At 44.0% G+C, this 22,229-nt stretch overlaps 1 protein-coding gene across 1 annotated transcript in view; it reads right to left on the bottom strand.

Annotated features, from left to right (window-relative positions):
* Positions 1 to 931: 931 nt before the first annotated feature.
* Positions 932 to 22,229, bottom strand: part of SACM1L (SAC1 like phosphatidylinositide phosphatase) — a 173,962-nt gene continuing 152,664 nt past the window's right edge. The window contains exons 17-20 of the mRNA XM_089669479.1: positions 21,873 to 21,966; positions 6,641 to 6,733; positions 1,561 to 1,618; positions 932 to 1,470 (exon numbers count right to left, since the gene is read on the bottom strand). Of these exons, the coding sequence (XP_089525605.1) occupies positions 1,334 to 1,470; positions 1,561 to 1,618; positions 6,641 to 6,733; positions 21,873 to 21,966 (382 nt within the window). The 3' untranslated portion in view covers positions 932 to 1,333. The remainder of the gene's footprint in view (positions 1,471 to 1,560; positions 1,619 to 6,640; positions 6,734 to 21,872; positions 21,967 to 22,229) is intronic.

Here is a 22,229-nt window from a genome sequence, read left to right as displayed (position 1 = left end):
ATGTCCACAAGCAGCCTCTAAAACACAGGGGCAAGCTTTGCTGACCCAGATAAAAAATAGGACAATGCTGACATTTGTCAATGAGTAAATCCACGTTCAAGAGTAAAAAAAAAAAAAAAAAAAAAAAAAAAGACACTATCTTGAGGGGCTGATATTGTTGAAGTGTATACAGTATTATTTGTCCTAAATTACCTAGTGTATATTTGATAATACTTTACATCATATTCAGATGACCACATCACTATAGTGGGGACAAAAACTACAATAAAGACCAGAATGAATATCCAAGTACCACCCAGCACGCACACTCCGCTCCTCACAAGACCTCCTTCTCTCTAGTTCCCTGGTCTCCTCCTCCCATGCCCGCCTCCAGGACTTCTCCAGGGTGTCACCCATCCTCTGGAACTCCCTGCCCCAACCCATCAGATTATCACCTACTCTCCTCTTTAGGCGCACCCTGAAAACCCATCTCTTCAGGGAAGCCTACCCCACCACCAGCTAACCTGCCGACCTCCTCCACTCTTCCTACCACTCCATCCCCCACAGCTATCTCCTCCTGTGCCACCATCCCCTCCCTCCTAGATTGTAAGCTCGAAAGAGCAGGGCCCTCAATCCCCTCATGTTTTGCATTGTATTGGTATTGTTCTGTCACATGTTCTGTCCCCCTTTGTAATGTACAGCGCTGAGCGAACTATTGGCGCTTTATAAATACTGTATAATAATATAAAAAAAGAAGATCTAACCTTTTTCCACTTTTCAAAAACAAAATATATTTTTGGTGTATGTATTTCCGTTGCACAGATTACGCTTCTTCCCTTTCCCTGTGGCTTAACAGGGGACATAGGCGGCAATAAAAACCTGGGAAAATGATGCACTCTATTTTTACAGAGTGGCAATGAAGTAAAAATAAAATATCCCTACACACTTTAAAAAAGATAAAAATTAAACAGTTTTATTGCTCATGCAAATCATCTTAAACTATTTATTTTAAAACACAGTTGCAATTTAGTGACAATCATAAGGCATGTGGATCAAAATTATTATCATTTTTTTTTTTTTACTACCTAACTACCATATTTCGAAGTCCATGTCTTAACTCTGTAATGGTTACAGATTTTGCAATATGTTGCAAAGCAATGGAAAATATACAGCCTGGCCAGTGAGAAGCAGATCAGTATATGCTTATCAATGCAATGTCTGATGTTTTAAATCCGATGGTTTAAAATGAAGTTCAAGATAGGTAAGAATAGCAATGTTTGAAAGCAGATCAGTAAAGACTCCAATTATGGCTTGTGCAACAATCACTGCCAATATCCTTCCGACAATCAATGATTCAATCCATCTTTTCTTTTTGCACCAATTTTGGAGCATCTACAAAGTCTTTGCCATTGTAGAGGATAATGGTGGCTGTTCCAATACTAGCAACTGCCCAGAAAAGTACATAGGCCAAAGTCTCTGTCCATGTGTCACCTTGAAAGAAAAGCAGATTTATTTCAGTATGTTTTTAGGTGTATAACAAAATGTGAATCTTAGCAATTCAGCAATATAGTGTTGCCTTACCAGCCATGAGCAAGCAGATAATGCACATTGAAAAAGCAACCACCATGATGATTGGCAACTGAATAGGAAAGAAAAACAAAATACATATTTACTGTCCTAGCAGTAATCAAGCTGCAGGATACTTTAACTACATTCAAAGAAAATCAACTTGCTTAGCAGAACAACCAGATTCCTAGTTTCATATTAAGGCCTTATGCACACAGGTGTATAAATGTATGCTGCATTTTTTTCTGCCAAAATATGGCAGAAAAATGCCTCTACATTCCCTTGAAAAAGTATTCATACCCCTTGAAATTTTCCACATTTTGTCATGTTACAACCAAAAGCGTAAACGTATTTTATTGGGAATTTATGTGATAGACCAACACAAAATGGTACATAATTGTGAAGTGGAAGGAAAATGATACATTGTTTTCAAAATTTTCTACAAATAAATACCTGAAAAGTGTGGCGTGCATTTGTATTCAGCCCCCTTTATTCTGATACCCCTAACTAAAATCTAGTGGAACCAATTGCCTTCAGAAGTCTCCTAATTAATAAATATGTGTCCACCTGTGTGTAATTTAATCTTAATATAAATACAGCTGTTCTTTGAAGCCCTCAGATGTTTGTTAGAGAACATTAACGAACAAACAGCATCATGAAGGCCAAGGAACACACCAGACAAGTCAGGGATAAAGTCGTGGAGACGTTTAACCATTAGCAGCCCGGCCAATGGCCGTTTGGCGGCTTTAAAAGTGTTGCTGCATTCTGGGGGCACGCCATTTGGCGTGCTCCCGCACATGCGCAGTTTGCGCTAATGCAGAGCGGCGCAGCAGCGCGATCTGTCACCGGCCGTGTACCTCGGACACGGCCGATGACAGATCCGAGTACCGGCTCCCGTTGCTGGTACCATGTGACCTGCTGTGACCAATCACAGCAGGTCACATGACAGTTGTATACAATGGATGGCTTCATTCATGCCATCCATTGTATACTAGTGCCTAGCTGTGAATGGTCACAGCTAATCACATGCACATGTCATGTGATTAGCTGTGACCAAATCACAGCTAAGCACAAAAAAAAAAAAAAAAAAATAAAAAAAAAAGCTGAATGAATCAATTTCATTCAGGTAAATGCTTGCTTATAGCATAGTAAGTCTTTGCTATAAGCAAATTGTGTAAAAAAAATTAAAAAAAATACTGATCACTTCCCCAAAGTAGTACAATGTTACTATGGTAACATTGTACTACTTTGGTCATAGTAAAATATGAAAAACAAAATCTTAAAAAAAACAAAACAAAATGTAATAAAAAATTTAAAATAATAATAAAAAAAAAAAAAAAATATATATATATATATATTTTTTTCATACTGTCACCAGTCAGTGTCCCTGTTCACCGTCATGCCAGTTATATGATGACGCTGTACTGCACTGGTGACAGTATGTAAAAAAAAAATAGTGAAAATAATTTCTTTAATTTTTTCATTTTCCGAAAAATTATGACAAAAAAAATACAACTTCAAAAAACTCGCCATGCCTCTTATGAAGTACGTAGGACGGTCTACTCTGCAAAAAGGGGTCATTTGGGGGATATCTGTACTATTCTGACATTCTTGGACCTCAAGAAATTAGATTGGCTGTCAGTACTTCAGGATTGATCAATATTCAGATCTATACCATAGTTTGTGAACTCTATAACTTTCCTACAAACTAAATAATACATCCTAATTTGGGTTATTTTCACCAAAGACATGTAGCAGAATACATCTCGGCCTAAATTTATGAAGAACAATTATTTATTTGTAAACTTTTATAACAGAAACAAAGAAAAATGTGTTTTTTTTTCAAAAGTTTTGGTCTTTTTTTGTTAATTTAGCAAAAAATAAAAACCCCAGCAGTGATTAAATACCACCAAAAGAAAGCTCTAGTTGTGTGAAGAAAATGATAAAATTTTAGTTTGGGTACAGTGTTGTATGACCGCGCAATTGTCATTCAAAGTGTGAGAGCGCTGAAACCTGAAAAATGGCCTGGGCAGGAAGGTGTAAAATTGCACGGTATTGAAATGGTTAAAGCAGGGTTCAGTTATAAAAAAAAATACCCAAAGCTTTGAACATCTCACGGAACACTGTTCAATGCATCATCCGAAAATGGAAAGAGTTTGGCATGACTGCAAACCTACCAAGACATGGCCGTCCACCTAAATTGACAGGCCGGGCAAGGAGAGCATTAATCAGAGAAGCCGCCAAAAGGCCCATGGTAACTCTGGAAGAGCTTCAGAATTCCACAGCTCAGGTTGGGAGAATCTGTTCACTGGAAAACTATTAGTAGTGCACTCCACAAATCTGTCGTTTATGGAAGAGTGGCAAGAAGAAAGCCATTGTTGAAAGAAAGCCATAAGAAGTTGCCTTTGCAGTTTGAGAGAAGCCATGTGGGGGACACAGCAAACATGTGGAAGAAGGTGCTCTGGTTAGATGAGACCAAAATTTAACTTTTTGGCCTAAAAAGCAAAAAGCTATATGTGGTGGAAAACTAACACTGCACATCAGCCTAAACACACCATGGTGGAGATACTTTTCTTCAGCACGGAAAGGGAAGCTGGTCAGAGTTGGGAAGATGGATGGAGCTAAATGCAGGGCAATCTTAGAATAAAACCTGTTAGAGTCTTGAAAAGACTTGAGATTGGGGCGGAGGTTCACCTTCCAGCAGGACAATGACCCCAAACATACAGCCAAAGCTACAATGGAATGGTTTAGATGAAAGCATAATAATATGTCAGAATGGCCCAGTCAATGTCCAGACCTAAATCCAATTGAGAATCTGTGGCAAGACTTGAAATTTGCTGTTCACAGATGCTCTCCATCCAATCTGACAGAGCATGAGCTATTTTGCAAAGAAGAATGGGCAAAAATTTCCCTCTCTAGATGTGCAAAGCTGGTAGAGACATTCCCAAAATGACCTGCAGCTGTAATTGCAGCAAAAGGTGGTTTCACAAAGTAGTGATTCAGGGGGCTGAAGACAAATGCACGCCACACTTTTCACATATTTATTTGTAAAATTTTTTGAAAACCATTTATCATTTTCATCCCACTTCACAACTATGTGCTACTTTGTGTTGGTCTATCACATAAAATCCCAAAAATTAAATTTATGGTTGTATTTATGGTTGTAAATGTGGAAAATTTCAAGGGGTATGAATACTTTTTTTAAGGCACAGTAATGTCACGGCTTTAAAGCGTCTCCTCTTCAGGGGTTCCCTTCCGGCACTCTTGGCTCCTCCTCTTCTCTATGTGCCACCACAGGATGTCACCTGAGTGACCCCCGGAACTTAGTTTACTTTAGTGGCAGGGACCCCCAGATGTCATCTGACTGTCGCTTTCCTCCAGCCGAATGCCACCTCCAGGACCCCACCACTAAAGTAAACAAAGATGTAGGGTCACCAAGGTAACATCACTGTCAAAATATAGAATGTCTACATTTGATCAACGATGTCAATATGACCAATTACATCACCCGTGTGTCCCCAGGTGTTTTACTTAGCAATTACTGTTGGACTTTCTTACTATATATCTGGCCAAATTAAAAGTCAAATGTTGGTGTTCTACACAGTATCACTATTTTAAACTGTTTGCTAAAGGTGGGTATGCTTGACACTACACTACGGTGTGAAATATTTTGCCACTGATTTGCCATATTGACCTTTTTGCAAAAAGTGCACTGCAGCGCCAGATTTTTACTATATAATTTGCTGCGGTTGACTGGTGCTATATACTTGTGTTCTATTTGACATCACCCTTCAATACCATTTGTCAACTGGTTAGATCACCGACACTGCATCACAGGGGTGAAGACTGTTTTTTTTTTTTTTTTTATAGTATCCATAGGAAGTCATCATCTTTGGGGTTACTGTTTTTAACTTGGACAAGTGTTACATAAAAACCACTGTGCTTCGTTGAATTTGAAATGTATTGGTTCATTTACTTTACAAATAAGAGTTAAAATCTTTTACCAAACGTGACAGAAGTACGTTGGTCTCTTTTATGACCTTTGGAAAGTCTTACCTATATAAAAAGTCTCTGCAATCTCTATGCACCTTCAAGAGGCACTTTCATATTGATTAAATGCAATAATGCATGGACATTCTCTTGTTCTGGTTAATACAAGAAGTTTTTGGAAGATTGTTGCAGTTCATTTTAAATGTTTTTACATTTTAGGATGGCTTCATGGCTACAGCTATATATTTCTAAATATAGATTATCAATATTTTTTGAATTGTTGCTTTAATAATTTGAGTTATCCCCAAGCCTACATATCCTCTTTAAAAAGTATATTGTGAAGCAGGGTTACTCCAAACTTTTTTTTATATATATGTGATTTTTTTGAGATACCCCTCATGGGCAAAAAACTTTACCTCCTGCATTACTATGTTTTTATTGCTGGCTTTTCACTCTCACTTCTGATTCTGAATATTATATACACTGCGCCAGGGACAAAAATGTAAATTTTACTTGAGAACAAAGGGGAACAGGAGAAATCTCTCAAAGTGGGCACTTGACCAGTGACAGCTGTCAAAGGTGGGATTTTCTCACATTGTGACAGATTTCCCTTTACTCCCTGCTGCATCCCCCCCAGTGGTGACACTGACAACAGTTAAAAAGGGAGTTTAACCTAATTTATCTAAAACCATAAAAACTGTTGGCTGGAGTTCAAGTACTTTAAAGGGTAGAACAAACATTTCTTGATGAACATTTCATTCCTGTGATGATAGAGGTGTAAAAGGGGGATATCTTACTTGAAGAAAGAATGAAAAAAAAAGACCATCAAGACAGTAGAAGTGGGTTTTAAACCCTAAATTCTGAAGAAATCCACAGGCCTTAGATGATGGTCAGCTGTAAAAAGACACCCCCAATTGACAAACAAATAGCAGTCTCTTGTACCTGTCATTTATTTTTAAATTTCCTATCTGTGATTTAATTAAATTGCTACTGCAAATTTTAGTGAAAGCTTTTTTTCTTTTTGAGTAAACATTGTTTTGGCAAAAACAAAAAGATACCTGACAAAAGACAGAATTAGGTCTACAACACAGTGACTTTTACTTACTGCCAAGAATTTCCAATCTTTCTGTACTTGTAAAGGACTAGAAGAATAGGCTTCTTCAACAGTGTAATTTCCAAGAAACAAGTCGATTGAATCCTGTATAAAATAAAATAGACAATATTGCAATTAAACAATATAATTCATAATTTCTTATTTATCATCTGTAATAGTCCCCTAAGTTTTTGAATTAAAATGGAACTTCGTCTTTTTTTTTAATGCTAGCAGGTACCTTTTAAAGCAGAAGAGACTATTTATGACTCTTCTGCCAATAATACTTTCTCCTTGTTTGCTAGCATTTTTTTTTAATTGCCACAAATGCGTACACATACGGCATGCACAGAAGATGTCAGCAAAGATTTGCAAATATTTTGTGCACACTATGGGGAGCACCCATTTTAAAGGATATATTCATATTCAGGGTGTAACATGTAACAGGTTACTAATGGACTGGCATTACTCCCCAATTTTGACAGCTTGCAGGGGATCTTCTCCTCTCCACTAGCTGTCACAATTTAAAAAAAGCAAAAAAACGTGGCTGTGTGGGACTCCACCCACCCAGCTACGTCACTACAAGTTCCAACAGCATTTGCGGCTTCATTTTCTGGAATTTCCACTCACTTCCTGTTTGGCTATGGGGCAGGGAGTGAATGGAAATATCCGCAATGGGACACAGAAGCAATAAAAAATTGACAGGGGTTATAAACCCTCCCTTACATACGGCATGCACAGAAGATGTCAGCAAAGATTTGCAAATATTTTGTGCACACTATGGGGAGCACCCATTTTAAAGGATATATTCATATTCAGGGTGTAACATGTAACAGGTTACTAATGGACTGGCATTACTCCCCAATTTTGACAGCTTGCAGGGGATCTTCTCCTCTCCACTAGCTGTCACAATTTAAAAAAAGCAAAAAAACGTGGCTGTGTGGGACTCCACCCACCCAGCTACGTCACTACAAGTTCCAACAGCATTTGCGGCTTCATTTTCTGGAATTTCCACTCACTTCCTGTTTGGCTATGGGGCAGGGAGTGAATGGAAATATCCGCAATGGGACACAGAAGCAATAAAAAATTGACAGGGGTTATAAACCCTCCCTTACTCTATCCTAAATGAAGTAATAGTTTTGCCTATAGTTCTGCTTTAAGTCACTGCAGCTGTTAATCTGGGAGATACTAGGTCAGCGGTGTCAAACTGGGAAACTACAAGTCCCATTGTGCCGCTGCCTTTGGGAATCATGCTTGTAACTGTAAATCTTGCAATGCCTCATGGGACAACAGCTGGAGGGCCACCAGTTTGACATCTGTGTACTAGGTGAAATGTTACTTAATTTCTTTTTATTTCTCGAGTTTGCCTCTTAAAACTGGAGACTGAATTGTACAGAAGAAGAAAGAAATGAAAGTAAAAAAAAAAAAAAGACTTTTTTTATATTTCACATTTACCTAAATTTTAAGTTTATATATTTTTTGCCCTGGCAATAAGAGGGAAAGAGAATATAGTCAAAACCACTATATATATATATATATATATATATATATATATATATTCACTTTATGACGTAGGCTTTTACAGTTCTAAGGCAGAATTTTGTGTTCTGTGTGAAGTTAACAACAGTTCACAGCCTAATTTCCAACATATCTCTCCCAATTACTCCATTACTGTCAAGGTCCTACCTTTTTCCTGTGGTTATGTTACTTCATGTGCTGGTGTCCATCTTGGATTCTGCTGTGCATGATGGGAGCCCTTTTATGCCTTCAGGTTTCTGTGGTCCATCCTCCAGAGGGGTGTGGCTGATGACATATAAGCCTGTGGCCCGCACATGCTCTTTGCACTTGTGTCTTGTGTCTTTGTGTTGCTGTTACTCTGTTCTGACTCTCGTGACTCTCCTGGTATCTGATTCGGCTTGTCTTGACTATTCTTTGTATTCTCCTTTGATCTGACCCTCTGTTGCTGAACCCGGCTCGTGACCTGTGATTCTCGTCTGCTGTCCTGTACTGTTCTGTCCTGTTGTTGTTGACCCCGGCTTGTCTGACTACTCTTTTGTCTCTTCCACCAGCTACACGCCATTGGCGGCGACCATTACCGCAGCTGAGGTGTCTCGGGGGCCGCGACCTGGTTCCTGGCTGCGTCAAGTCCATCCCCACCATCAGGGGCCCTGGTGAAGGGCAGCCTGGGACTTAGACTCCGCGCCCTGAGGGACTTTGGTCTGTGGGTGGTGGTTGTCGTCAGCCAGTGCGTTACATTGTTAGGCCTGCCTGTCCGTTCCTCAGCTCCTGCCCTGACATTACACAAGTGCCATGAACCCTGACGGTGCAGGCACGCCTTCGCTCCCAATGCTAGTCGCCAGACTCGATCAACAGGATCACCTGTTGGATCAGTTCGCTCAGGCGTTGCAAACTCTGCTTGCACGCACCGCGCACCTTACTCCTGGTGTTATTAGGCCGGTTGTCGCTCCGGTGGTCGCTTCCGATGCCGTTCCGCTTGCTGTGCCTACCGCCGCGGCTGATGCGGCACCCGCGGTGTCCAGAGGTATGACCGGTTCAGCCCCTCTTCCACAGCGCTTTGGGGGTGAGCCGAGTCAGTGTCGTGGGTTCCTCAACCAGGTGGGTATTTATTTTGAATTAATACCCCACGCCTTTCCGTCTGAGAGGTCAAAGGTGGGGTTCCTCATCTCACTACTCTCAGACAAGGCCTTGGCCTGGGCAAATCCCTTATGGGAGAGGAACGACCCGGTGATTCTAGATTTTTCTGGTTTTGTCGATGCCTTCCGTAGGGTATTCGACGTACCGGCTCGTTCCGCCTCGGCGGCCAAGCTGCTCATGACCATGCATCAGGGTTCACGGACCGTGGCCGAGTACGCTATAGAGTTTCGTACCCTGGCGGCAGAGGTCGGTTGGAACAATGAGGCTCTGGTGGCTGCGTTTTCCCATGGTCTTTCTGACTCATTGAAGGACGAGATTGCAGCTAAGGAACTGCCTGTGGTGTTGGAGGAGCTCATCTCTTTCCTGATCCTGATTGACACCAGGCTCAGGGAGAGGCCTTCACTCAAGGAACGCCTGCGGAGGCCTTCCAATCGACTGGCACCTGCGTTTTCTGTCCCACCCGTTCCTCCCTCTCCTCCCACGCCTCCTGGGGATGGCTTGTCTGGTGGGGAACCCATGCAGCTGGGGTTTGCTCGCCTTTCCGAGGGGGAGCGGGCCGCTCGGCGTCGGGAGGGTCGCTGCCTGTACTGTGGCCTCGGTGGGCACTTTCGGCAGTCTTGTCCGGTCCGTCCGGGAAACGCTCGCACCTGAGATCATGTCGGGGACAGATCTTGGGTGGAGTTTCCTCGTCCCCGGCGTCCCGCAAGGATAAGCCACTGATCACCGTGGTCCTTTCTTGGACAGGGGGCTCGGTGACGGCCCAGGCGTTGGTAGACTCTGGGGCCGGTGGGTTGTTCTTGGACAGCTCGTTTGCTGCGCAGCACTCCATTCCCCTGCAGGCTCGTGCTGCCCCATTGGTTCTCGAAGCGATAGATGGCAGGCCCCTGCAGCCGCCGCAGGTTACCCACGAGACCCTGCCAATAGAGGTAGCCATTGGGGCTGTTCACAGGGAGTTGGCCTGTTTTCAGGTGATTTCTTCCCCACACTATTCGGTGGTTTTGGGGTATCCCTGGCTCCAGAGGCACAATCCAACCTTCAATTGGCAAACAGCCGAGATTCTCTCATGGTCTCCACAGTGTGGGGCCGGGTGCATCCGGGGGCCGGTTAAGGTATTGTGTGCCTCCTCGGACTCTGCGTTGCCCACCGACTATGGGGAATACCGGGACGTGTTCGATAAGGTACGCGCTGGTACCTTACCACCGCATCGTCCTTACGACTGCGCCATATCCCTGCAACCCGGGGCCACTCCTCCACGTGGCAGGGTGTACCCTCTCTCGGTTGCAGAGAATAAGGCCATGGAGGAGTACGTGGTGGATGCGCTTTCCCGGGGGCACATTCGTAAGTCTACTTCCCCAGCAGGAGCGGGGTTTTTTTTCGTAAAGAAGAAAGGTGGGGAATTGAGGCCCTGCATCGATTATAGGGGTCTCAATCGGATTACCATTAAAAATGCATATCCAATTCCTTTGATTTCTGAGTTATTCGACCGCCTTAAGGGAGCAACGGTCTTTACCAAACTCGACCTTAGGGCGGCGTACAACCTCGTACGGATCAGACAGGGGGATGAGTGGAAGACCGCGTTTAACACTAGAACTGGGCACTACGAATACCTGTTGATGCCCTTCGGATTGTGTAACGCGCCCGCGGTCTTTCAGGAATTCATAAACGATGTCCTTCGTGATTTGTTGCAGCAATGCGTAGTGGTTTACCTGGATGACATCTTGGTTTACTCTACCTCCATGGAGTCCCATGTCCAGGATGTTAAGCAGGTGCTGCAACGATTGCGTGAGAACGGACTCTTTTGTAAACTCGAGAAGTGCGAGTTCCATCGATCCCAGGTTGCCTTTTTGGGCTACATAATTTCCGCGGAGGGATTTTCCATGGACCCTCAGAAGGTTGCGGCAGTTCTGCAGTGGCCTCGTCCCAATGGTCTTCGGCCCATTCAGCGCTTTCTGGGTTTTGCCAACTACTATCGGAAGTTCATCAGGAACTTCTCCACATTGGCAAAGCCTCTCTCTGACCTAACCAAGAAGGGGAGTAACCCTCACGAGTGGCCATCCGAGGCCATCAGAGCTTTCGAGGCTCTGAAAGCTGCCTTTGCTTCGGCTCCGATTCTTTCGCATCCCAATCCTGGGTTGCCCTTCGTCCTCGAAGTTGATGCTTCCGAGACGGGAGTAGGGGCTCTCCTATCTCAGCGTCGGTCGCCCGATGGACCCCTACTTCCCTGCGGGTTCTACTCCAGGAAGCTTTCCTCGGCTGAGTGCAACTACCAGATTGGAGATCGGGAGTTGTTGGTCATCATTCTGGCTCTCAAGGAATGGAGGCACCTGCTCGAGGGTTCCGCGGTTCCGGTCCTCATTCTTACCGATCACAAGAACCTGACTTATCTTTCGGAGGCCAAGAGATTGACACCCCGCCAGGCCAGATGGGCTCTGTTCTTGTCACGCTTCAACTATGTGGTTTCATATTTGCCTGGTTCCAAGAATGTCAGGGCTGATGCGTTATCACGGCAATACTCTGAGTTGTCCAGGGAGGACTCTGAGCCAATCTCACTTATACCTCCAGATCAGATCCTGGCTGCCATTCGCACCAGTCTGACCTCTCCCCTTGGGGAGCAGATTTTGGCGGCTCAAACTGATGCTCCTCCCGGGAGGCCGGAGGGTAGATGTTTCGTACCCGAGGGACTGCGCACCCGCCTGCTGCGTACCTACCATAACGCCAAAACTGCCGGGCATCCAGGGAAGAACCAGCTGTGTTGGGTCGTCTCTCGCTTATTCTGGTGGCCAACCCTCCGTGCCGACATTGCCTCTTATGTAGCGGCATGTTCGATCTGTGCCCAGAATAAGTCTCCACGGCATCTCCCTTTGGGTCTTCTGCAACCCATTCCCAATGGGGAGCGTCCTTGGTCACATCTAGGGATGGACTTTATTGTAGACCTCCCGGTGTCTCGGGGTCATACGGTCATCCTCATGATCGTCGATCGGTTTTCCAAGATGTGCCATTGCATTCCACTCAGGAAATTACCCACAGCGCAGGAACTGGCCACGGTCTTTTCCAGGGAGATTTTTCGCCTGCATGGGTTACCTAAGGTGATTGTCTCAGACCGCGGGAGTCAGTTCGTGTCCAGATTCTGGCGTGCCTTCTGCTCCCAGTTGGGTATTAGTCTCTCCTTTTCATCAGCCTACCACCCGCAGTCCAATGGGGCTGCGGAGCGTTCCAATCAGGCCTTAGAACAATTCCTTCGGTGTTATATTTCAGACCATCAGGATGATTGGGCCGATCTCCTGCCGTGGGCAGAGTTTGCCAGGAACTCGGCGGTCAACTCCTCCACCGGGATGTCTCCCTTCATGGCCAACTATGGGTTTCAACCCGCGGTATTACCTGAGAGGTTCTCACCACAGGACATTCCGGCTGTGGAGGACCATCTTGCTGCCCTGCGTTCTTCTTGGGGGCAGATCCAGAGGGCCTTGAGGGACTCAGCTCAGCGCCAGAAGTTCCAGGCTGATCGCAGACGGTTGCCCGCTCCTTCATACCAGGTCGGCGATCGGGTGTGGTTGTCTACTCGCAACCTCAATCTTCGGGTGCCCACACCCAAACTGGCTCCCCGTTTTGTCGGTCCTTTCCGCATTCTCCGCAAAGTGAATCCGGTGGCCTATGCACTTGCCCTTCCGTCTGGGATGCGGATCTCCAATATCTTTCATGTTTCCCTGTTGAAACCTCTGATCTGCAATCGCTTCACTACCTCTCTTCCTCGGCCCCGTCCTGTCCGGGTTGACGGTCATGAGGAGTATGAGGTGAGCCGGATCCTGGACTCTCGATTGGTGCGCGGTCAATTACAGTTCCTGGTTCATTGGCGCGGTTATGGTCCCGAGGAGCGTTCCTGGGTTCCTTCCGCGGATGTCCATGCTCCTGCCCTCCTCCGCGCTTTTCATACCCGCTTTCCTCAGAAACCTTTTGTTGAGCCGCGGAGGGGGAGGGGCCCTTGAGGGGGAGGTACTGTCAAGGTCCTACCTTTTTCCTGTGGTTATGTTACTTCATGTGCTGGTGTCCATCTTGGATTCTGCTGTGCATGATGGGAGCCCTTTTATGCCTTCAGGTTTCTGTGGTCCATCCTCCAGAGGGGTGTGGCTGATGACATATAAGCCTGTGGCCCGCACATGCTCTTTGCACTTGTGTCTTGTGTCTTTGTGTTGCTGTTACTCTGTTCTGACTCTCGTGACTCTCCTGGTATCTGATTCGGCTTGTCTTGACTATTCTTTGTATTCTCCTTTGATCTGACCCTCTGTTGCTGAACCCGGCTCGTGACCTGTGATTCTCGTCTGCTGTCCTGTACTGTTCTGTCCTGTTGTTGTTGACCCCGGCTTGTCTGACTACTCTTTTGTCTCTTCCACCAGCTACACGCCATTGGCGGCGGCCATTACCGCAGCTGAGGTGTCTCGGGGGCCGCGACCTGGTTCCTGGCTGCGTCAAGTCCATCCCCACCATCAGGGGCCCTGGTGAAGGGCAGCCTGGGACTTAGACTCCGCGCCCTGAGGGACTTTGGTCTGTGGGTGGTGGTTGTCGTCAGCCAGTGCGTTACATTGTTAGGCCTGCCTGTCCGTTCCTCAGCTCCTGCCCTGACAATTACTTATAATAAACAATATGTAGCAGCACGCCACATTATAAAGGCTTTATTTAAATCATCACATCGAAGTTCTTCACGTGACAGTAGCATGTTTATGAGTTGGGCTTAAAGCGTTAGTAAACCACATCCAAATAATAAAAAAAAAAAAAGAATAAAAAAATCCCCTGCAAGGTAACGGTATAATGTGCTAGTATTCATCGCATGTATGCAATGCATACTAGCACATTATGTAAAACTTAACTTGAAATGAAGCCCTCCAGAAGCATGCTGTCACCTCTGTAGAGGCTTCCATCTTCATCCAGTCTTCCTTCTGGGTTAACGAGCTCCGGCCATCTGATTGGCTGAGCCGCGATGAAGTCACTCCCATGCATGCGGGAGTCTCGGGACACGGCACAGTGCCCTAAAGGAACAGCACGGGTATGCCGTTCCTTCAGAGAGCATGCATCCGCTCTAAAAAAAAACCCCAAAAAACTGATATCTCCATGCACGTTTAGGAGATATTCATATTACCTACAGGTAAGCTTTATTATAAGATTACCTGTAGGTAAAAATTAACAAAGTGGATTCACTACCACGTTAACCTCTTGCCGTCTGCCTGCTGTTTATAAACGGCAGGATGGTGGCACTCCAGGGGCGGGTTGCCGTTCATAAACGGCACCCGCTATTTCCAGTTGTGCGCGCTCCCTGGGAACGCACAGCAACGCGATCCGGTGCCCGCTGTGTCCTCCGGACACAGTGAAACACGGATCGTCGGACGGGACCTCTGTACGAGGTCCCGATCATGTGATCACTGATTGGCCAATCAGTGATCACATGCAAAGTAGTAGGCAAGATGTCACTTGTGACATCATTGCTTACTACGTGTGAAATCTGTGAATGATCAGAGAGGTCACATGGTACAAGGCTATTCACAACAGCCTTGTACCATGTGACAAGCTCTGATCAATCACAGCTCACACAGTATTTCTCAATGGCTGCAAGAATGCAGACAGAGAGAAAGAGAAATGATTGCTTTTGCATCCTATATGGGTGTAAAAGCAATCACTGTAAAAAAAAAAAAAAAAAAAATTTCATCACCCCCCACAAGTAGTACAGTGTCACCATGGTGACACTGTACTGCTAGGGTGACGGTATGTAAAAAAAAACCAAAAACAAATAATATAAAAAAATAAAATAAAAATGTAAAAATTTTTTTTTTTAAATTATAATTTTTGGTTATAAACTAATTTGGCGTATTTTTTTTTTAAACTAAAAAGATAACGGAATAAATTTTGGCCAAGATTTATGATGAAATATTATTTATTTGCAAAATTTTATAAGAAAATCACTTTTTTCCAAATTTTTGGACATTTTCATTTATATAGCAAAAAAAATAAAAATCCCAGCGGTGAATAAATACCACCAAAATAAAGCTTTATCTGTCTCAAAAAAATGGCAAAAAATTCATATGGGTACAGTGTTGCATGACTGCGCAATTGTCATTCAAAGTGTGATAGCACTGAAAGCTGAAAATTGCCCTGGACAGGAAGGGGGGGAAAGTGTCCGGACAGGAAGTGGTTAAGGGAGCATATTCTAATTTCTGAAATTTGTATTCATAGAACGGTAGTCCTTCCTTAAGATTTGAAAATATGGGAACTAAATTGAGTTTTTTGTAAAATGCCCTTGGACCATATAAGAGAACATTCTGTAAAGCATTTATTAGACTTGTAAGTAAAAGTCATAAAAATAATCATTTATATTAGAGTTTCCCTGACCAAGTAAGACAGTTATCGGTGCAGAAATCTCTTCAGGTCCTCTTCTTCCATTGAAAACTATAGTTACTGTACTTCAAGTTATTTTAGTGCACACATTCTGGCCAGATTGAAAGTACAGGGAGGGAGTTTAGAAAGCTGTATAATATATTAGGCATTAGTTTAAGAGTTTGATTGAGAGAGAATTGAGTGTACAACTGCAAATAATACAACAGCCAGTAATAAATTACAGAATAAAAGTCAAGCTGGTTTTGGATGCAGTATGTACAATACAGAAACCCTCTGCAGAAAACATAATGAGAAGATATTACTCCCAACCTCCCTCATTCCTCCTTGCACAGCCACCTCCTCCAAGCTACAATTATCAAGTCAGCTTATGTTCTCCCTCCTCTCAAATTCCATCTGTTTAAAAACAATTTACCTTCATACCTCTGCTGCAGTCATGTGGAAAAAGTTAGTACACCCCATAGAAATTGTTGACTTTTTCAATATTTTTGAACAGACAAACATTGGATTTTCATTCAAATGGTGCCTACAGATGAAGGTGATATAATTGAAAAAACCCCCCAAAAAATTAAAAGATGTGCCACGATTACTTATTTCCTGTAATCTGGCACATTCTCCATACTACAGGGCTGCAAACACTTCTGAGTTTTACCCGGAGTATTGTAGCCATGTCACATGACGGCATGTTAAATTGGTTATTTAACCACTTGCCTACTGAGCACTCCCCCCCCCCCCCCCCCCATCCTGCCCAGGAAGCACTGTCGCACTTTGAATGACAATTGCATGGTCATGCAACACTGTACCTATATGAAATTTTTTGAATTTTTTTCACACGAATAGAGCTTTCTTTTGGTGGTATTTAATCACTGCTGGGTGTTTTATTTTTTGTGCTATAAACAAAAAAAGAGCAAAAAATGTGAAAAAATTTTGCAAACAGGTAATTTTTCTCCTTCACTGATTGGCGTTGAAGCTGCTCTGATAGGCAGAACTGATGAGGTGGCAAGGATAGACAGCACTGATGGGCACTGATAGACAGCACTGATAGGTGGCACTGCCTGGCGGCACTGCTGGGAGGCAACTGATGGGTGGCACTCTTGGGCAAAGGTGGGTGGCACTGCTAGGCACAGGTGGGTGGCACTGCAGGGCACAGGTGAGTGGCACTGATGGGTACAGGTTGGCAGCACTGCTGGGCACAGGTGGGTGGCACAGGTGGGCAGCACTGCTGGCACTGATCATCAGGCACTGATCACTTCGCTGACAATTGGCAGTTCTCGGCAGCCGATAACCGGCAACTGTATTTACCCGGAAATTTGCTGTGTCATTGGACACAACTGATCACATGGTAAAAGGCCGCTGTGATCGGCCTTTTACCATATCACATGATCAGCTGTGTCTGTAGGACACAGCGATCACCGGTGGCGCTGGGTGCGCGCTGCTGGAGGCACGCAGGGGGCGTGTTCTGGGAGGACATCCATGGACAACCACGCTGTAGCTGTCCTTCGGCTACAGCGTGGTTGGGAAGTGGTTAAATTTAAGCATGACATATATCTGGCGTTAATCCCTCGTTAATGTATTGTGCCAAATTCGTGAAGCATTTGCGACACTCTGGATTTTGACTGTGACTCATATGCCAAATTCAGGTAGTTCTAAAATGAGCCACTTTTAAATTGCGTCGCAATGAATGAGCTAAATTCAAAATAAAGTACTGAAAGTTTGTATCTCATTATAGTGGAGCTTAGGCCAACTCTTATTTGGCGTACAGAAAGAGACCCTGCAGCAGACAGATTTAGTGAAAGACACTTTCACAAAATCTGTCTGCACCAGTCTTTATAAATTTCAGGGACAGTCTCTGGTCAAGCAGAATCAGATTGCTCCCCTGAACTACTGAAGTCAATTCAGCCCCAGCACCCTCTGCACCCGCAGCCAAGCTCCACTGCCCATCCGCAGCACCCAGTCTTTCCTGCACCTCTGCGACATACACGGTCTTTGTACTGCATTCACAGTATGAGCCTCTGCTGTTCCAGATGTGCACCTGCAGTCTCTGCTGTTCCAGATGTGCACCTGCAGTCTCTGCTGTTCCAGATGTGCACCTGCAGTCTCTGCTGTGCCATCTCTGCACCTGCAGTCTCTGCTGTGCCATCTCTGCACCTGCAGTCTCTGCTGTGCCATCTCTGCACCTGCAGCTTATAGCCTAAGGCTGGCCATACATTATACAATTATCTGCAGATTTTTGGTTTAGATTTACCAAAAACCATATAATAGGAGGACAAACCTAAACAACACTTTCAGTTGTATCCAATTAGGCAGGCCCTTGCACTACATAGTTGAAGGTAAATCTAAAGGAAATTGGGCAGAAAATCTGCAGATAATTGTATAATGTATGGCCAGCCTTACTCCTGCTTCCAGCTACCCAGAGAATCGTGCCTCTCTCTCTCTCAAGCTCCAATTCCTCACTATGTAGCACCTACCCTTCTCCACATCTGCAGGTATCTTTTGAGTGACTTGGGAGCAGCCAATACCTAACCGAAACTCCCATAAGGAGTTTCCTGATAGAACATCTGCTATCTCTTAGCTTACACTCTAAGAGAAAGCAGTTGCACAGAGGAGCAGGGCCAACATATTAAACTGTGACAAGATGTTCAAGCAAAGCATGGACACTTCCCAAATGCCTCCGCTTTCCACAAACCCTCTGAAATCTTGTCCAGCAACTGGAAGCACAGCAGGCCATGCGAACCATCCTGTACTAGACCTGGATACTAATCTAGGGCTGCCTGCAAGCTTCCCTCGGGGCCCTGACCACCTCTACCATGCCCTCACCCCAGTCCCTCCTCCTTGAATCTGCATCTATCACCTCCTTGTTATTTCAAGGGTTTTAACAGCTGCCGGGGCCTTATTAATTAATGCAACAGTCTCTTTCAACTGCAGCCCCAGAATTTCCCCACTCACCATTCCAAAGTCACCTGTATAATCTGGCGGTTGTACTTGTGGTGCACAATGAAGCATTAATGGTAACATTCTGGTAAAGACTATCCAATCATGTTAAGAGCAAGCTGGCAAGCAGAGAATAACCTTCCTCCCTGGATAACGTACAGTGAGTAGACGAGCTAACGGCGCCGCTCCAAGCCAGACAGCACAAAAGTTACCCTGCTGGTACTCAGTGGGTGCCGGCGTTCCAATGCTAATCCATAAAGCATTGGTCATCAGAGAGGATGGACGACACTCAAACCAGCCCAGTAAGGTTGAAATGTATGTGAAGACCTCAGCCGCTGCTCCAACTACGCCTGCCAAGGGGGCTTGGCTGGAGTGGCGGCTGAGGCCATCACATACATTCTGACCTGACTGGGCTGGTTTGAGCGGCATCTATCTTCTGATTTCCTCCCTGGATGATTTGAATTCCCTCTCCAACCAAATCGATGTTCATTTCCAGAAATGCTTCCAGGAGTAAAGCCGAGTATAGTGGCTTTACTACCTTTGTTTAACTGCATCTGTAGGTGTTGATGACTCCTGCAAAGAATACTAGTCTGTGGACCCCATGCAACTTGGCCAAGCTCTGCTGTCTTCCAAGGAAAAAAATCTGCCACCAGACCTAGGGCCTTAGCATGTATTGCATTCCCAATGTCTAGAAAATCCCCGGGTCTTTGTCAGAAGCATTCATAAATCTAATAATTCCTTTTATCCTACTAACATTGTTGTTATATTTTTATTTTCTCTAGATTGGGAAAAGTAAAATAAATAGACTTTACAGTCAATGTGAAAATATAAATATATAGGTTAATTAATTATACATATGTTGATATATAAACTTTTAAGAGATGGAATTTGTCCGTGTAACTAAACGTTGGAAGGAGAGGCCCCTTCTCTATTAGGGGTCTCAGATTTCTTGTCTCTCCACATGTGGGTAGAACTACTGGACTCAGCCCTCAGAAGGAAGGGGGATGAGAGTCTTAAACTGCTTGAACTATGAATACTTTCGGCAGACATGAGATGACGACAAAGGAGCGCGCTTCCACCCTTAGAGGGTAGCGCATGCTCTGAAACGCGTCGTTATGCATGCTGGTCCTTGACGTCATCACACCAACGCCACGCCTCAACATGCGTTCCAGACACCATCTTCAGGAGTTTACACATGCCGGCCGGCTTCTTCCTCCTGCTACCACGATTTCCTGGGCACAGACGCGGCTGTCAAAGCCGGGACACAGCCGTTCCTCTACTCCCATGAGACTGCACCTTAAAAGCTTGTTTTACTACAAATACATGTGAGTTGCTCTACATTTGGTACTTAATAAAAATGGTTCTACTGCACTTAGAGGCGCTTCTTTTCTTTTTCATTTACACAGAGTTCTGCTACAATACTACAGGAAGCTTGCCCAAAGTGCCCCATGGACCTTTATGCAACCCTAATTATTGGACTTCATGGACTTTCATAATCCATTTGCAATTGGTGGTATTTTTGCGTGGATTGTTTTTGCTCTCTCCTAATTGTTTAGATATGAAACGATGAGCAGAGCAGACATCTGCCCACACACACAATTATACACACACAATTTTTATCTCAAGAACATAACTACACTTTGGACATTATTTTACATTTTGTATTTTAGTATTTTTCTTGTAATTTCATGCCATTTTATTATTAAATCCATTTTGAGTTTTTGCACAAGAACTGGAAGGACTTTCTATTTTGAACTTTTCTCACCAAACTAAGTTTACAGAATATAATAATATTTATTCAGATTCTTCAGTCTTGAAGGGGGTCTACTGGACCATTCATCTCCACCCGCTGCTAACTCTCCCACTTTTACTGTCCATCTCTGTGTCAGAGGTCAGTCAATTCCAGGTTCAGGTTTTATGGACTCTGGGACAGAGGCTAATTCAATAAGGGCACCCCTAGCTCTAAATCTGGGGCTCATCCTAGAACCCATGCATCTATCTCTCTATCCATCCATCTATTTGTGTGTATGTAAGACTGCATTATTTAGGTTATTTTTGATTTTGCCTATAGATACACTTTAACTTATGACAATAAAGTCATTTTTATCACCACAGTAAACTTAATTTTTCTTATCGCTTGTGTATGTGTAAATGTTATTACTCACGAAGGCCAAATTGACACTAGCATTAAAAGCAGGCATTTGAGGGGAGTTTTTAACACTCCTCAAATGCCTATACAAATGATACTATGGATAGCACACAGTGCTGTTCACATTATCAAAACATCAAGTGTTAGTGTCGTGGTGCTTCAAAATCGAAGCCTCATGTCGAGTCTGGAGAAATTTAAAGTCTTTCAATGCCTCCCATTCAAGTCTATGGTGATGCTCTACAAACGTCCTGGCATGTGTTTGCAGGTTGTTTACAGTGTGGTTACGGCGCATTAATAACATTACAGTTTATTATAGGCATTTGTGGTGTGGTTTTAATGCTTGTAAACCGCTTCAAACCCATGCATTGGGCTTTTGGGGAGCATTTTTAACGCTTGTAAAATGCAAGTCTAACGCCCATACTAAAGCTCATTAATGCATGTCTAATGGATATACTAACGCTATAGGAGCGTTTGTTAAAATTTTTAAATTTGGTAAAGTGTGAACAAGCTCTAACAGTGCATCACAAGCAGGGGCGGACTGACCATTTGGAAAACCGGGCACTGCCCGAGGGCCCGGGGTCAGTAGGGGGCCCCATGAGATGCCCCTGGTACTTTTTCATAGGTTTGTTTAGAGTTTGGGCAAGGATACAGGGGACCCGTGATCCCCTATTGCCCGGGGGCCCCATGAGTTGTCAGTCCGCCCCTGGTCACAAGGTTCTATTCTGCACAATTTACATAGAGTAGTAATTCTGATACGCTGGGTACAGGCAAGCCGAAAATCATCCAATTTAGCAGGAACCAGTCGACTTTTGGTCAGTGTGCACAGCTGTCTGACAACATCTGGACATCTGGTCAGTGCTTGAAGCCAGTGGCTGCGTGCACTGACCAGTGTATTCTGGTGGGAGCATCCCCCTGTCAGAATACAAAGACACAGTGGGGGAGAGCAGTACACCAACATTGCTTGCGATCTGTCAGATTTTTTCCATTCAGCCCGCTTAGTTGTACGAAATAAAAACTTGCAGTGTGTAACGGGCTATACAGAAAACTAAACTCAAACATACAGCATTGTTCAAGATATACTGTAATTTCATACACTGTGCAAAGTAACAACAGGAGGAAAAAAAAACATCTTACTTGTCTAAACCCATCAGAAAAATTATTTTTATAGTATCGTATGAGAGAGTTCCAGCCATCCATTATAAGTCCCCATTGTGTTCGCTTTCCAGTTCTAGGAGAAAAAAAGGAAAAATATAGACTTAAAGAAAAATAATTTGATGCAAAAGTAATAAATGTATGTGCTACTCTACCTCTTACAAATGAAAAGAAGGTACAGTATGAACTAGTATTATGGAAAGAATTACAAAGCATGAGTTATTATATGGACACTGCAGAGTTGGACCTTTCATGACTACAGAATACTAGATTTGCTACCAGATACCAATGGATGTAGCCTGAAAATACATAAAAGTAGTATTTAAATCCTGTATAATA

This window comes from Staurois parvus, unplaced genomic scaffold, assembly GCF_062004578.1.
Source record: "Staurois parvus isolate SC_StPar_1 unplaced genomic scaffold, SC_StPar_1.0 ptg000077l, whole genome shotgun sequence".
Taxonomy (NCBI): domain Eukaryota; kingdom Metazoa; phylum Chordata; class Amphibia; order Anura; family Ranidae; genus Staurois; species Staurois parvus.
This window is presented reverse-complemented; position numbering and strand designations above follow the sequence as displayed.